Raw genomic sequence first — 16,941 nt, 5'->3', positions numbered from 1 at the left:
AGAGTTGACATTCTGATCACTGTAAGCTGTGTTGGAAAGCACTGTGTCCATATTTTTATTGCAGCACTTTCTGACCGTATTGTATATACTGTACACGTTTACAACTGTGAATCACTACATAAGCTTCTTGAAGGCAGAGACAATTAATCATTTATTAATATTAGTATTACCAGTGCCAAAGGTCAAAGAAATTGTTACATGAATACAGAGGAGATGACCAAATGGAATAAACATATAGAATACTCTTTAAAGAAAATCATGGGGAGCTAAATAATTATAATGAGAAACTTAAAAGAGCTTAAGAATTACTAACCACCAATGAAAAACCGTGTTTGTAATAGTCAATCAGCAAGGTATGTGACTCTCCAGTACTCAATTTATTAGCTGAGGAAAAGAAGAGCTATTTCCTCCCCAGCATGAGGTCTGGAAACAGACCACCAAGGATGCTAGAGAACTGAAGATATTATATGGAGTATCATGGTCACTCTTATGAAAAGTAAAAATAAACCGAGAATCAAATCAAGAGGGTTTTGCTAATTAACATCAGGTTTTTTGTTTTCCCTTCATACTACATATATTTCAACCAGATGAGCAATTGTTCTTAGTTTCAAAAAGTACTTCTTTGTAGCAAGTAAATAAATAGTATGATTCAGATCCCAACTTAGATTTTGAAGTTCTGAACAATGAAAACATTTTATACACACATTCAATAGTCATATGTTAACAGACAGTTGCTACTTAAATGCAAGTCAGACATTAAAAAATTTAACATACCCTGATGGCAAGGTTTCTGCGTTGGCATTCCCAGACTGCTGCCGTACAGGATCCACACACCCATCTGGCTGTCTTGATTTGGCTGCTTCAAAAGCAGAACTACTTCTAGAATTAGAGGTGTCAGGCTCTAATATACTTCTAGCTTCAGATCCCAATTCTGCACTGGTAGAAGGAATACATTCATTGTTTTCTGAGGAAGTCAGTATTTCTTGAACTGGAGGATCTTCAACAGTAGTACTAGTGCAATTTGGAGACAAGGCATTTTCTTCAGACACTACTGGAGTACCCATGACAGAAGCATTATCAGTTGGTGCAAATGAGGATGATTCTCCATTAACTGAGAAGGGAAAATTAATAAAACAATCTATCAAGTAATGATAAAGCAATCAATTACCTAATCAATTGACTACACTTATTCAGAGCCTAATCCAGACTAAGCAACTACAATCCATTCTCCAAACAGCAGACAAAGTAATCTTTTCAAAATATGTAACATAAAATAAAATGGAGATTTTTTTTGTTCCTCAAAATTTCAGGGATAAATATGTAAACGATAAAAATTTAAGTATGTATAATAATAACAACCTTAAGGAGAGAGGCACCAACATTAAGATAACCAATGTTTTCCCTCCAAATCATCAATTCTGAGAAGTCTGTATGGGCCATCTAAACTTTGAAAAATGATCCCTTTCAATTGCTCTTCTCTTGTGTAAATGGTAGCTAACGTCAAACAAACTGCTTTGCCAATAGTAGGAACTATATGATGGCATCAGTTCTAAAAATAGCACTATAGGGGTTACAAGAACCTGTTCTACACTTTTTCAAGAAATAACCCAGTACTGCAATCCAGTGACACAGTTTTCCTAATTTTCATTTTAAGTGTGATTGATTGCTCTAGTTCGACTATGTGTCACTATAAAAATGAGTCAAATTAAAACTGTAAGGGTGAATAGATTACAGAATAAAACCTACTGGAAAACCACATATCAAACGGCAGAGGGAGACATAATCACAAATTTTAGGAGAATTAATGACCAAAAAACCCACTCAGATTAAATGCTACTGGACATGGCCAAAGAAGTACCAAAGATGTAAGAAAAAAAGGTAATAAAAGAGCTTAGAATTCATTCCAGGTACAGAAAAAAAGAAAAAAGTAACTAGAAGAAAATGAATTTTGATCAAAAGACCCCAAAAAAGGACCAGAATTTCCTAATGCACCTGATATGACTCAAGAACTTACTGAAAATATAATATCTAAGTCCTCATACTAGACTTATTGAATCTCTAGGGGAAATCGCTAGGGAGGAACCTGGGGATCTGCATTTTCAACAAATGCATATGGTTTTTTTAATCAGGAAAGCTGGAGAAACCATAAAATATACCTTTCCAAGTTTTATAAAGAAAACATGTTTAATATAAATAACATTAGAAATACCACGTACAATTTCCTATCAATGAGTTTGAAATTAGCTAAACTAACTCAAAGGAAAGAAAAAAAAGACAAATCAGAGTAGCAATGGAAAAGGTGATGAAAGTTCTAATACCATTGCTCCTAAAGGCCCCAGGCTCAGAAAGGTTTCTGAGAAAATTCTATGAAGACTTTATCAGATAGATCATTCCTACGTTATTTAAGGTGTTATAACACATTAGGGGAGAAAAGTGAAAAGGAGTGTCCTAACTCATTCTGGGAAGGTAATGTAATGTAACCTTTCAAAGCTGAAACTGAACAACAACAGAACAAGAAGACTATAGACTAACATCATGTATAAATTCAAGGATGATTTGATATTAGGAAACTACATTAGAAAATCTACTATGTTAGCAGATTAAAGGATAAACATCATATGATTATTTTCAATACAAACCAAAAGCATTCAAGAAAATCCTGGTAAAATACCTGACAAGAAGAATCAGGAAAAATTCACAAGTAATCTAGATTATCTATCACAAACCTATAGTCATTAATATACAATAATTGTAAAACATTTTAAGAACCTCTTTTTTTTTTTTTTTTGAGATGGTGTCTCGCTCTGTGGCCCAGGCTGGCATGCAGTGGCGCGATCACAGCTCATTGCAACCTCCGTCTCCCAGGTTCAAATGATTCTCCTTCCTCAGCCCCCCAAGTAGCTGGGATTACAGGCGCCTGTCACCAAGTCCCGTTAATTTTCCTATTTTTTTGGTAGAGACGGGGTTTCACCTTGTTGGCCAGGGAAGTCTCGAACTCCTGACCACAATGAACCACCCGACTTGGCCTCCCAAAGTGCTGGGATTACAGGCATGTTTTTACATGCCTGGGATTACATGGTCTCCCAAAGTACTGGGATTACAGCCTATTGTAAGAACTTCTATTAAGATCAAGAATAAATTAAAATCAGGGCTGGGCGTGGTGGCTCATGCCTGTAATCCTAGCACTTTGGGAGGCCGAAGCGGGTGGATCACGAGGTCAGGAGTTCGAGACCAGCCCGACCAACATGCTGAAACCCCATCTCTGCCAAAAAATAGGAAAATTAGCTGGGTGTGGTGGTGTGTGCCTATAATCCCATCTACTTAGGAGGCTGAGGCAGGAGAATCGCTGGAATCCAGGAGGTGGAGGTTGCAGTGAGCCGGGATCACGCCACTGTACTCTAGCCTGGGCAAAAGAGCAAGACTCTGTCTGAAAAAAAAAAAAAAAAGAAAAAGAAAAAGAGTAAATTAAAATCAGCAACAAAACAAAGAAGATCACAATTACCATGCCAATTCAATATTGATTATATTTGAAAATCCATTAAGAAAAGTCATAACAACATTGGAAAGAAGACGGTAAAACTCATTTGTAATGAAAATGACAAATAGATTATTTATTTAGAACACACAAGAAAATTTTTTTAAAAAACCCATTAGAACCAATTAATTGGAGCTAAAACATTTCAGCAAAATAAACAGACACAAGATCAACATCAAGATTACATTTAAAAAAAAAATTTTTTTTTTTTTTTTGAGACAGAGTCTTGCTCTGTCACCCAGACTAGAGTGCAGTAGTGCAATCTCAGCTCACTGCAACCTCAGCACCCCAGGTTCAAGTGATTCTCCTGCCTCGGCCTCCCTAGTAGCTGGAATTATAGGCATGTGCCACCACACCCGGCTAATTTTTTTTGCATTTTTAGTAGAGACAGGGTTTCATCATGTTGGCCAAGCTGGTCTTGAACTCCTGATCTCAAGTGATTCCCCAGCCTGGGCCTCCCAAAATGCTGGGATTACAGGCATGAGCCACTGCACACCCAGCATGAAGAAAACATTTTTAAAAACATTACGAAAAAGACAGAATGAATACAGACATAAAATATCTCTCAATGGGAAGATTCAGTATTGTTAAAATAATAATACACAATAAACTCTCCTTGAAATGCAAATGTTGGTCAGATGCAAAGCACTACAAATTCTCATTCATTGCAGTGGGAATGCAGGAGTACAGACACTTTGAAAGACAGTTTGGCTGTATGTTACAAAAGTAAACATACTTTAAAAACACAACCCACCACTCTCACTCCTCAGTACAAATGAATTGAAAACTTATATTCACACAATATAAGTTGTGTGAATATAAGCCTGCACACAAATGTATATAGCAATGTTTTTCACAATTGCCAAAAACTGCAGTAACCAAGGAGCCTTAATAAGTAAATATTTAGTGATAAAAAGAAATGAGAAGTCAAGTCACAAAAAAACATGGAGAAACCTTAAATGCACATTGCTAAGTGAAAGAAGCCAATGTGAAAAGGCTACACACACTGTAGGACTCCAATTATGTAACATCCTGGAAAGGACAAAACTACAGAGACAGTATTTAAAAACAGTGGTTGCAAAGGGTATGAGGGATGAATAAATGAAACATGACAATATGAATTTCTCAAACCCACAGAACCAGTACAACACAAAGAAGGAACCTTAATGTAAGGTAACATAAACTATGGACTTTAGTTAATAACAATGTATTAATAATGGTTCATTAATTGTAACAAACATACCACAGTAATGCAAAATGTTAATAAGAGAAAAACTCTGAGTGGGGTGGGAGGACATATGGAAACACTCTACAATCTGCCCAATTTTCCTGTAAATCTAAAACTGTTCTAAAATATAAAATCTATTAATTTTAAAAAGCTAGCTTAGAAACAAGTTATTTCTATTCAATAATTCAACAAATGTTTGTTCTTCAATACTGCTCAGAACTGCATTAAGATGCCACAATAATATTTGATTGGAGAGATTACTGTTCATATATATCAATGGTTCTTGCCTAGGGAAGATTCTGCTCTCCCCACCTCCAAAGACATTTAGTAATGTCTGTAAATGCATTTTGTCATCACAACTAGGAGAAGGTAAGACGTTACTGGCACCTAGTGCATACAGGTCAGGAATACTGCTAAACATTCTATTAATATAATGCACAGGACAGCCCCCTACAACAAAGAATTACCTGGGCCAATATGTCAATAGTGCTGAAATTGAGAAACTCTGATACCTATGTGCCCAGCCACCTGGCAGTGTGCAGCCTATGGTAGCTGCAAAATAAACATCTGTTGACAAATGGATATAAGAAAGACTGAACAGATAAAACCGAAAAAAGAAGGAAAGAAAAAGGAAAGATGAAGGACAGGATGGTAGGCTCCCTGCTCATGCAGAAACATGGGGCAAAAAATTAAAATCTTATGTAACAGGTATGATAGCAGAAGCTTATGCAAACCATCTCATCTCCACAAGACATAAGACCACACTCACTGACTTGGTTTCTTAATGAACATATCCCAAGCCTTACTTGCAGCCATTATGACTTCTGGGTTATAAGACATATCTTCCTAACTTTATGTTTAGTCTTTGAGAGGTTAATTTTCACATGAACTTTGTGGTATATCCATTTCAAAGCACCATGCAATTGTCCTCACTCTAAAAGTACATTCAAATATAAAGAAGAAAAAAGTAGAAATACTAGAGTAAATACCATTTTTTCTCCATTTTAAAATTACGACATGAAAAATAACTGTTTGCATATACACAGCAAGTTTCTTTAATATTCAGTTCACACTTGAGAGTGGATGTGGCTTTAAAGAGGGTACATCATGAAGGAGTCTTCTGGTGATGGTACAGTACTGTATCTGGATTGAACTGGTGGTACATGAAGCCATATGCGTGACAAAAAACTGTACAGAAACACACAGACACACGCAGGTAGAAATGGTGAAATGTGAACAAGCTCTATGGGTTATATTCATGTAAATTTCCTGATTTTGATACAAAATAGTTGTACAAGATGTTAACACTGGAGGAGGCTGGTGAAGGGTACATGAGACCTTCCTAGACATTTCTTTGCAACTTTTTGTATATTTATAGAGCTAAAAAAAATACAATAAACTTGTGATATCATTTAGTTCTCTACGAAACTTACCACACTGAGCTCTGATCTACTTGATTAATAAAATAATAACTACATATTAGAAAAAGTTATTTTACACTAGAAGTTATGACCAGAGGAACAAAGTAGAAAAGAATATATTTTCCTTAAATACCACTCTCCAAGGACTATTATGTTTTAGATTATCTCATTTAACCTCCAAAACTGTTCTATAAGGTAGTCGCATATTATCCTCTTTTCATAAATTTTTAGGATGCTAAATTTGTCCAAGGTTACAGAGTTAACATGGTAAGTGGTTGAGCTGAGACACCACGTTACCTCCTGTCAGAGGCTAAATCTAATCTTTTTTTTGAGACAGAGTCTCGCTCTGTCGCCCAGGTTTGAGTGCAGTGGTGCGACCTCGGCTCACTGAAAGCTCCGCCTCCTGGGTTCACACCATTCTCCTGCCTCAGTCTCCTGAGTAGGTGGGACTATAGGTGCCCACCACCACGCCCGGCTAATTTTTTGTATTTTTAGTAGAGATGGGGTTTCACCATGTTAGCGAGGATGGCCTCTATCTCCTGACCTCGTGATCCACCTGCCTCCCAAAGTGCTAGGATTACTACATTATGATTGCCTCCCATTTTAACCTGGAATACCTGCCAATCTTCATAGCAACTAAACTGTCAAATGGATCCCCTTACTCAAGCTTCAAAAGAACAGGAGTTGGGGGAGGGGGAAGCCTTCATGTATAATACTGTCTTTGACAAAAATATATCATTTGTCTTAAATTACCTTAGTACTGGCCCATGATCCCTAATCTGAAACCTTAAGTGCCAGGTGTGTTCCAGAATTCATAACTTTTTGGAATTTAGAAAGGTAGCAGTGGACAACATGGTAGCTCACCCCTGTAATCCCAACAATTCGGGAAGGTGAGGTGGTATGATTGCTTGGGGCCAGGAGATTGAGACCAGCCTGGGCAATATGGCAAGACCTCATCTCTACAAAAAATCTTAATATTAGCCAGGCATGGTGGCACATGCCTGTAGTCCCAACTATTCAGGGGGCTGAGGCAGGAGGATCACTTGAGCCCAGGAGGTCGGAGCTACAGTGAGCCATGATGGGGTTACTGCACTCCAGCCTGGAAGTCAGGGCAAGACCCTGTCTCAAAAAAACAAACAAACAAAGGTAAAGGCATATATATTGTATATTACACTATGCCTGGAGGGGGTTTAGGGGTCACACATCATGACTAAATACATTAATATTTCTGCAGCAAAATGCAGAGATATGCATAGTAAGCACGATAAGTAAAAACCATAAATAGCCTTCCATCAGTTCTAGTAATTTTGCCACCAAATGAGTTTACCAAAAAAATAAATAAATAACAATAAAAAACAAACACCTTTTGGTTTCAGAGATTTCAAGCTTGTGGAATTGCAGATTAAGGGATTAAAAACATTTAACATGTTATACACAGAATATACACACCTCCATCCCATCTCCAAAAACAAAAGCTAATTTTTGAAATCCTTAATTAGAAAAAGTAATGCCATCTTACACCAACATCTTAGAAGGACAGGGATTACCCACTCCTTGAAAAGATACCTGAATTCATCCTCCTATTAAGTGATGAACAATCATCCAAAAAGCCATCAGTTAAATGGCTGCTACCAACAGAACAGGTTCCGGAAGCCTCTGTAAACCAGCCAATAGAATGATGACAGTTGGATTGTTTTGTCAGATGTCACTAGCAATAATCAGAGGTGGTGAAAAGGCTAGGGGAATGCTGTTTGAAGCCTAGCAGCATAAAAGATGAACTGTATAGCTTTGAGATCCTATAAAAATCACACACATCAAAATGAATAGGAAGAAAGCAAAGCGCACAGAATCAATAGCCAGATAGTGGAATGTCAATTACAGTTCTTCTATTTCTTAGCTGTGCCCTCTCAGTGCCTCAGTTCCTTCATCAGAGAAAAGGAAAAATACTACCACCTATTTCAAAGAGTTATTGTGAGAGAGATAAATCTGTTAATGCATATATACTATTTAGAACATGCAGGGCACAAATAGGAGCTATTATCACTATTTTTCAGATTGTCATAGATTTCCTTACAGTTACTATGAAATGTCATGAGAATTATGATAAGACCTTCATTTCTAGTTCCTCACATCCGTTTTATTTTTACCTTAAAATTTTAGGCAAGGATAAATAAGAAAGAAATGTGAGAACTGAACTTATTACCAATGGAAAGAATCTACACAGTATCAGACAAGCTGTAGAGGTATAAATTAAGATTCTATGATGAGGAAAGCCTCAATTTCTTCTCCTTTTTACATCAACATCTGAATACATCCACATGCCAAAACATACAACTAATTAGTGGTCAATGGATATTTTCACAGATGTATTCAATCAGCTGAATATTTTAGGAATAAGAGCAAAACCTCCAAATCCATATTCAAGGTGAATATCCCTTATCTAAAATGCTTGGAACCAGAAATGTTTCAGATTTCAGATATTTGTTTAAATTTTGGAATATGTGCATTTTACTTGCCAGTTTAGCATCCCTAATCCAAAAATCCAAAATCTGAAATGCTCCAGTGAGCATTTCTGAAATTTCAGCATCAAGTCAATGCTCAAACAGTTGCAGATGTTGGAGCATTTTAGATTTGAGATTTTTTAGATTAGAGATACTCCACCTGTATTAGAAATAGTAGCAATTATAACTGATCTGTTCTTAATTTAGAAATAACCTGAATAATCCAAGATGATATTTCCTTTTCTGCTTTGCTAACAGAACTATCAGAGACAAATGTTCTTACTAGAAAGTAAGTGAAAATCAGAAAATACATGAACTTTGCTCATTAATTTCATAATAGTTGTATCTACTCTCTTTGTTTTCTAGCCACCTTAAATTAAGACTAAAAAATTCTAGCTACTGTGAGTACTTGGGAAACCATCTTTTAGTCTACTTCTTTTTTTTTTTTTTTTTTTAAGGGGAGCATTATTAAAGAAATTAAATTTTAAAAATATCATTCACGTGTCAGCTCTCAATGTTTACGAAAACTCTCAGACAACTCCTGGTAAACATCCCCCAAATACCAACCTTGGATAAAAATACATAATTAAGACTTATTACTGGCTGGGTACAGTGGCTCACGCCTGTCATCCCAGCACTTTGGGAGGCTGAGGCAGGTGGATCGCTTGAAGTCAGGAGTTTGAGACCAGCCTGGTCAATATGATGAAACCCCGTCTCTACTAAAAATACAAAAATTAGGGGGACATGGTGGCGCACACCTGTAATCCCAGCTACTCATGAGGCTAAGGCACAAGAATCTCTTGAACCCAGGAGGCAGAAGTTGTAGTGAGCTGAAATCCTGCCACCACTCTCCAGCCTGGGCAACAGAGTGAGACTCTGTCTCAAAAAAAAAAAAAAAAAAAAAAAAGACTCATTATCAAAAAGGTCCATCTATTTTAATGTAAATACTGAATTGCTTCTTTACGTATTTCTACTTCTGAATACTTTCCCAGAAATGGACAAACACAGGGAGGAATACAGGCTCTTGAATAAAAAGACCAGGATTTCAACTTAATTCCCAATATGTGTGCTAATAATCTTAAAAACATCCTAAGATGTTTAAGTTTCAGGAGACTCACCTGAAAGAGTTAATATACAATGACCAAACAAAACATTTGTGAATCTTATAACTGAGGATTATAGAGGACATCTTCCTTAGGCATTCCTTCTATAATACAGTAAAGCTTACTTTTGGAAAATAAACTTTCTGAGAGCTATTCAACTCCTAGTACATTTTTCCACCAAGTTAGATGCCAAGAATAATAAATTTATATACTGAAAGAGGGGATAAAAGAACCATTCATTACTTACTTTTACTAAGAAATCAATGAATTAACTAAAGTTCTTTCAGAAGTATATTTTATACCATGAATTACACAGTACTTTTTGTGGCGTAAAGCTTAAGAATCTAGCTCTCATATATGCACTTGCTTAGTAAACGTTCTGACCTCTAAAATATTTTTGAAATATCTTCCTAAACAATCCAGAAAGTTTCAAATTATTAGGAAAAATTTCAGGCATTGTAATTTTTAAATTCCTATCATAGACTAGAATATTAAGAAAGACTGCACAGGCTGGGTGCAGTGGCTCATGCCTGTCATCCCAACACTTTAGGGAGGCTGAGGCGGGCAGATCACTTGAGGTCAGGAGTTCGAGACCAGCCAGTTGCCAAAGAGGTGAAACTCTGTCTCTACTAAAAATACAACAACTTATAGTTGGGCGTGGTGGTGGGTGCCTGTAGTCCCAACTGCTCAGGAGGCCGAGGCAGGAGAATTGCTTGAACCCAGGAGGCAGAGGTTGCAGTGAGCCGAGATCGCACCACTGCACTCCAGACTGGGCAATAGAGTGAGACTCCATCTCACACACACACACACACACACACAAAAAGACTGGACTGCACAAAAAGGGAAGTGTAGGCATGGATGGATACATAAACTTTATTTACTTTTCCTTTAAACAAGGTGTCAAAAATAGCCTTGCTTACCAGTGTCATCGGCAGGCTCAGATGTGAGTGGTTTTGGAGCTGGTGTATTTTTGGGTCTGGCAGCAACCTGAGATGGAGATGAAGGTGTGTTGTCTCCATTAACTACATACGAGCAGCATGAGTTTTGGACTAGAGTGCTTGTAGGTACATGATTATCTATTCCATTCGTGCCTTCAACAGCCAACCTTGAAAAAAAAAATGCCTTATTTCAATCATTCAAGTACAAGTCAACAACATTTCATGAGAATTTTCATAAGAATTATTTATTGAGTTCTCTTAAGTTTCTGTTATTTATTTTTTAAAAATTTTTGCCGGGCGCGGTGGCTCAAGCCTGTAATCCCAGCACTTTGGGAGGCCGAGACGGGCGGATCACGAGGTCAGGAGATCGAGACCATCCTGGCTAACACGGTGAAACCCCGTCTCTACTAAAAAAAATACAAGAACTAGCCAGGCGAGGTGGCGGGCGCCTGTAGTCCCAGCTACTCGGGAGGCTGAGGCAGGAGAATGGCGTGAACCCGGGAGGCGGAGCTTGCAGTGAGCTGAGATCCGGCCACTGCACTCCAGCCTGGGCGACAGAGCGAGACTCTGTCTCAAAAAAAAAATAAATAAATAAAATAAAAATAAAAATAATTTTTTAGATTCTATTTCCAAACAATTGAGTTCTTACATTTCAAGTAAAATGAGAGGTAATGAACAAAGATATGACAGGTTTTATATTAACGTTTTAATTACTTTTCAGTTCTAAGTATATCCATTCTGCAGATAAAAAAATACTGAGGTATACAAACATACTAAGTCAAAATAAATAAGGTCTCTCACAAAAATATTCAAATTGTACATTTTAAATATTTAAGACTAATATTAATCTATTTTAAAAGCTCTAAAAGAAAGTAGTTTCAAAAAGTTCATGAAATTATATGAATCATAAAAATCAAGTACAAACTACTGTAAATTTTCTTTTTTTTTTAGAGACAGGGTCTCACTTTGTCACCAAGGCTGGAGTGCAGTGGCTCACTGCAGCCTCAACCTCTTAGGCTCAAATAATCCTCCTGCCTCAGCCTCTTGATCAGCTAAGAGCACAGGCATGCATCACAGTGTCCAGCTAATTTTTTAAATTTTTGTAGAGATTGGATCTCCCTTTGTTGCCCAGGCTGGTCTCGAATTCCTGGCCTCAAGCGATCCTCCCATCTTGACCCCCAAAGTGTTGGGATTATAGGTGTGAGCCATTGTACCTGGCATGAAACTATTATAACTTTATTAAATCTTGAAAAATAAGTGAAAAAGTCTTCAGATATTGATTACAAATTAGCATATACGAGGCACTAAAATCATGACTACAGGATGATCAAAAAAAGCTAAATATTATACCCCAGAACTATAAAAATGTGTAGTATATACATTAGCAAATAAGTAACTCTAACAACAAAATCAAACATTCAGTGGAAGGAGCTGGTGATTTGGTGAGACACAGTGTTTAAAAAAAACAAAACAAAAAAATTTTAAAGGAGTTGGAAATTGTAAGTGGCCAGGAGTGCTTTTCCAAATACACAGGTCATCCCATATCTACTTTCCACAGAGCAGCCTGAGCATTGTTTTAAAAATATAAACCAGATCATCATGTCACTCTCCTGGTTAGCCAACAAATCTTTTGAAAATCAACCACACCTTTATCCCATCTTCTCTCTAACCTATTTCTCTCTGAGCTCATCCTTGCTCACTTTGCAGCAGATACCGATTTTACTGAATATCAAAAACATACTGAACAGTCTTCAAATGTTTATTACAAATTATGATATGCCAGGTGGTAAAACATAATAACTATGAAATTATCAGAAAAGTTTAAAGTTCTTCCCTCAGAACTCTGCACAGATGGTTCATTCTTGGCTTATTAATCTTAGCTCAAATCACACTTCCTCAGAGATGATTCCTTGGCATCTCTTAAAAATAGGCTCCCTTCCATTCCTGTCATCTTGTCCCGTTTAAATGACTTCATAGTGCTTATTGCTATGTCCAATTAGTGTATTTATGTCTTCTGTTATTTACTATACATATATATACATATATACACACACATCACATATATATGTGTGTGTGTGTATATATATATTCCCCCCCCCCCCCCGAGACGAAGTCTTGCTCTGTCACCCAGAGCTGGAGTGCAATGGCGTGATCTCAGCTCACTGCAACCTCTGCCTCCCGGGTTCAAGCAATTCTCCTGCCTCAGATTCCCAAGTAGCTGGGATTACAGGTGCGCACCACCACGCCTGGCTAATTTTTTTGTATTTTTAGTAGAGACAGGGTTTCACCATGTTGGCCAGGCTGGTCTGGAACTCCTGACCTCATGATCTGCACGCCTCAGCCTCCCAAAGTACTGGGATTACAGGCACGAGCCACCGTGCCCAGCCTACTATCTACCTTTATCTCAACAGAATGTCAATTTCATGGGAACACGGCTGGTATTCTTAGTACCTGAACTAATGTCTGGCATCAAACAGGCATTCAGTAAGTATCTGTTGAATGAACAAATGATTAATGAATCCCACCCTCCTTTCCCTTGTCACCTATACATTTGGAACAAGATGTGTTTATTAGGAAGTTTGGGCAGGTAAAGACTGAAATGATTGTGATTTGTACACCCCTCCCCAGGCAACTAGCAAGAATCAGTGATTCAGAAGTCTAGGTAAAATAACCCATCTGAATTTCTCCTGGTACTATAGAACTAATCTTTAATTCAAAGAGTCTTACTATGCAATCGACAATATTTGGTAGTAATTCAAGCTCCTCTACCCATCTAAAATTTTTTTAATTACATGGACATTAAATATATTTACTTAAACCAAATATACATTCAGAAGGCATACTTATCTGTTCAAGTGGTCTAATGAGAATCACTAAATGGCAGGTTAGAAGAAATGATACTAAAAACTATAGATTAATAAAGGTCACACTTTGTCACATACCAGTATGCTTTTTCAAAGGTAATGAGTCCGTTTTACAACAGTATATTTTTATATTTTCAGGTGCTAATTCTACTTTATTTGATCTATTATATACTTTTATTCCAATTTAAATTACTTCAAACAAAAAAAACCTTTATTAATTGTCACGAACTGTGAATGCCAGGGTGTTTCTGAAATGTTAGAATGATATATCTGAGGGAAGGCCACAATGATGTCTGAAAGAAGGCCACAATCTGTGGAGCATTTACCTTCTCATGATTTACAGCATAATGCCAATCCAGAGAGCGGTATGATACCTATTTATCCATAGTAACTGACTGTACTTATAAAATATGTCTAAATACAGATTTTAAAAAGCCATTTTCAATAAAAAGAAATAAAGCACTGTACATGCTACAACATAAATGAACTTTGAAACATGCTGAGAAAAAGAAGCCAGTCACAAAAGATCACATACTGTATGAATCCATGTATATAAAATGGCCAGAATAGACAATTCAGACACAGAAAAAGTAGATTTATGGGTACAGGGAAAAATGGAGAGTGAGTACTCATGCATACATGGTTTCTCTTCAGGGTAGAATGTTCTGAAATCACACAGTAGAGAAGGTAACACAACTATGTTAATATATTAAAAACTACTAAAACATATACTTTTAAAAAGTGAATTTCATGATATATGTATGATATCTCAATAAAGCTGTAATTTTTTAAAAAGCTACTTTCACAAGAATTAACCAAATGACATGTTTCGACATAAGCTTCTAAATTCTGTGGCAAATTCTAAACTAAGGTAAAATATAAAACTTCTTATTCAGGAAATATGTTCCACATCATGTCGCCACCCATATTCAAATAAAATATTCTACCTGGCAGTTGTCCTTGCTGAAGGCTCTCCATTTTCATGTAAGGCATCACCATTTTGCTGTATTTCTACTGAACAACAAGAAAGAAAGAAACTAGGTTTTTATATACTTCTTGCTCATTCTTTTTCCTTTAAATTTTACAAACATATAAAGTTAGCTTACTGGTTGGAGATGAGCTGCAGTTTGTTATATTTTCTTGCTCAATCACCAATCCATCAAGCACAACTGTCAATTCACCAGTCTGTGCTATGCCATTCTTGTTTTCCAAGGAAAGTTTTAATTGTTCTTTCACTCTTTCCACTAGAAAGAAGAATATTCTAATTTAAAAGCTTTTGCCATACATAAAAATGCTTCAGAAATCAAAATTACATTTCAAGAATCACTCTAATTCAGTACTTGACATTTGGAAGGAATTCTTTGCATGCCTTTGACACTTAGTTAAGTAATTCCTCTTTCCCCCTCAATCCCATGCTTTCAATATCAGCTTTAATTGCTTCTGTGCATATTATAAATGTTAGAGAACATATAAATACATCTAAATAATAACTGTAGCAATTATCTAAACTTGCTTTTCAGCTTAAGGTACCACAGAGGACTCTTGTGGCTGAGGCAAAATTTCTGCGCAAGAGTCAGGTAAGTTTGGTTTCAAATTCCAGTTCTGCTACTTACTGGCCGTGTATTCAGCAACTTACTCAAACGTCTTTAAGCCTTGGTTTCTTAATTACAAAATGGAGACGATGGATTTCAAACTAAAGGGACAGTGTTGAGGACCAAATGCAAAACCATACAGACAGCTCTAGCACCACTTCTGAGGCACAGTTTACATGCTCGATAAATGCTACGTATTGTGACAATCGTTTATCATCATTTTCATATAAGGATAAATACTTCCTTCCCATTATTAGAACAACTAGTTCTTTCTTAAATTCAAGGTCATTTTGCTTCAATTTCTATTAGACTATATATTTAGACTATGTATTAAGTGATATATTAGACTTCTATATATTAGACTATATATTAATAGTTATTAGAAGGGGCTTAGAGAAAAGTAGAGATGAAGGTAAAAGAATACAGCTTCAGTTAGAAGGAATTTTTGTTTCTTTGAGATATTGTACAGTGTGATTTACACAGTAAATAATGTGTGGTACATTCAAAATTGCTAACAGTAAATTCCGAATGTTCTCATCACAAAAAAAAACATAAGTATTTGAGGTGACAGACATGTTAATACGCTTGGTTTAATTATTCCACATTGTATTAATTGATCATAACATCACTCCGTATCCCATAAATATATACAACTACAATTTGTCAATTTATAATTTAAAAATAAAAACTAAAAGAGAAAGTTATCAGTGATGACTTCATTATTCAAACTGAGGCCAAATACTTCAATCTGATCTTCAGTGGCTTTCTGCAGTTTTTGCAATCACGGAACATTTCACGTTTTAGATGAAGTCCTTAACTTTGATCTTTCCTATATTTGATCTTTCCTATATTTGATCTTTCCTATATTTAACAAATTTGGGTGGGGAGGGGAGGTTCTCCATTTACCAAATGCCCAGAATAAGTATGTTCACAGTTATCTATGTACAGAAAAGACAAGACAAAAATCTAGAACTACTAATCACTGGACAGAAATTCTTTGTGGCTAGGCCTGGTGGCTCACACTTGTAACCCCAGCACTTTGGGAGGCCGACACAGGAGGATCCCTTGAGTTAGGAGTTTGATACCAGCAACACAGTGAGATCTAGTCTCTATAAAAAATTTAAAAATTAAGGCCAGGCATGGTGGCTCACGCCTCTAATCCTAGCATTTTGGGAGGTGAGGTAGGCGGATCACTTGAGCCCAGGAGTTCAAGACCAACCTGGCCAGCATAGCAAGACCCTGTCTCTATTTTATTTTTTAAATTAAAAATTAGCCAGGTGCAGTGGCATGTTCCTGTATTCCCAGCTACTCAGGAGGCTGAGATGAGAGGATCCTGTAAGCCCAGGAGTTCAAGGCTGCAGCAAATGATGAATGCACTATTGCACTCTAGTGGGAGTAACAGAGTGAGGCCCTGTCTCAAAAAAGAAAGAAGGAAAGAAAAAGAAATTGTTTGCAAAAAAAAAGTTTAAACCATGTAATAAAAGACGACCTTATAGAATACCCCAACCATTTGTAGCATCACAGACCTCAATTCTACTTTACATCCCCCCAAAAAAAAACCAAACAAAAAAAAAACCAATTAAACAACTAGAAAAACTAAAGGAAATACAAAAGCACACACACAAAAAAACTATAAAAGCAGCCAGGTACAGTGGCTCACGCCTATAATCCCAGCACTTTGGGAGGCCGAGGCGGGTAGATCACAAAGTCAGGAGATCAAGACCATCCTGGCCAACATGGTGAAACTCCGTCTCTATTA

General features: G+C 36.7%; 1 protein-coding gene across 9 annotated transcripts in view; it reads right to left on the bottom strand.

Annotated features, from left to right (window-relative positions):
* WWP1 (WW domain containing E3 ubiquitin protein ligase 1) overlaps window positions 1–16,941 on the bottom strand; it is a 141,337-nt gene that overhangs the window by 72,344 nt on the left and 52,052 nt on the right. For 5 of the 9 annotated variants that reach the window (XR_012416484.1, XR_012416483.1, XM_045398467.3 and 2 more), the window contains exons 5-8: window positions 14,697–14,834; window positions 14,538–14,604; window positions 10,709–10,893; window positions 775–1,111 (exon numbers count right to left, since the gene is read on the bottom strand). Coding sequence is in view for 6 of the 9 variants with exons in the window: in XM_045398467.3 (XP_045254402.2) it covers window positions 775–1,111; window positions 10,709–10,893; window positions 14,538–14,604; window positions 14,697–14,834 (727 nt within the window). In the remaining 3 variants the exon portion in view is untranslated. The remainder of the gene's footprint in view (window positions 1–774; window positions 1,112–10,708; window positions 10,894–14,537; window positions 14,605–14,696; window positions 14,835–16,941) is intronic. The other 4 variants (XR_012416485.1, XM_073999066.1, XM_073999067.1 and 1 more) reach the window with 1 other exon arrangement.

Source organism: Macaca fascicularis, chromosome 8 (genome assembly GCF_037993035.2).
Source record: "Macaca fascicularis isolate 582-1 chromosome 8, T2T-MFA8v1.1".
NCBI lineage: Eukaryota > Metazoa > Chordata > Mammalia > Primates > Cercopithecidae > Macaca > Macaca fascicularis.
This window is presented reverse-complemented; position numbering and strand designations above follow the sequence as displayed.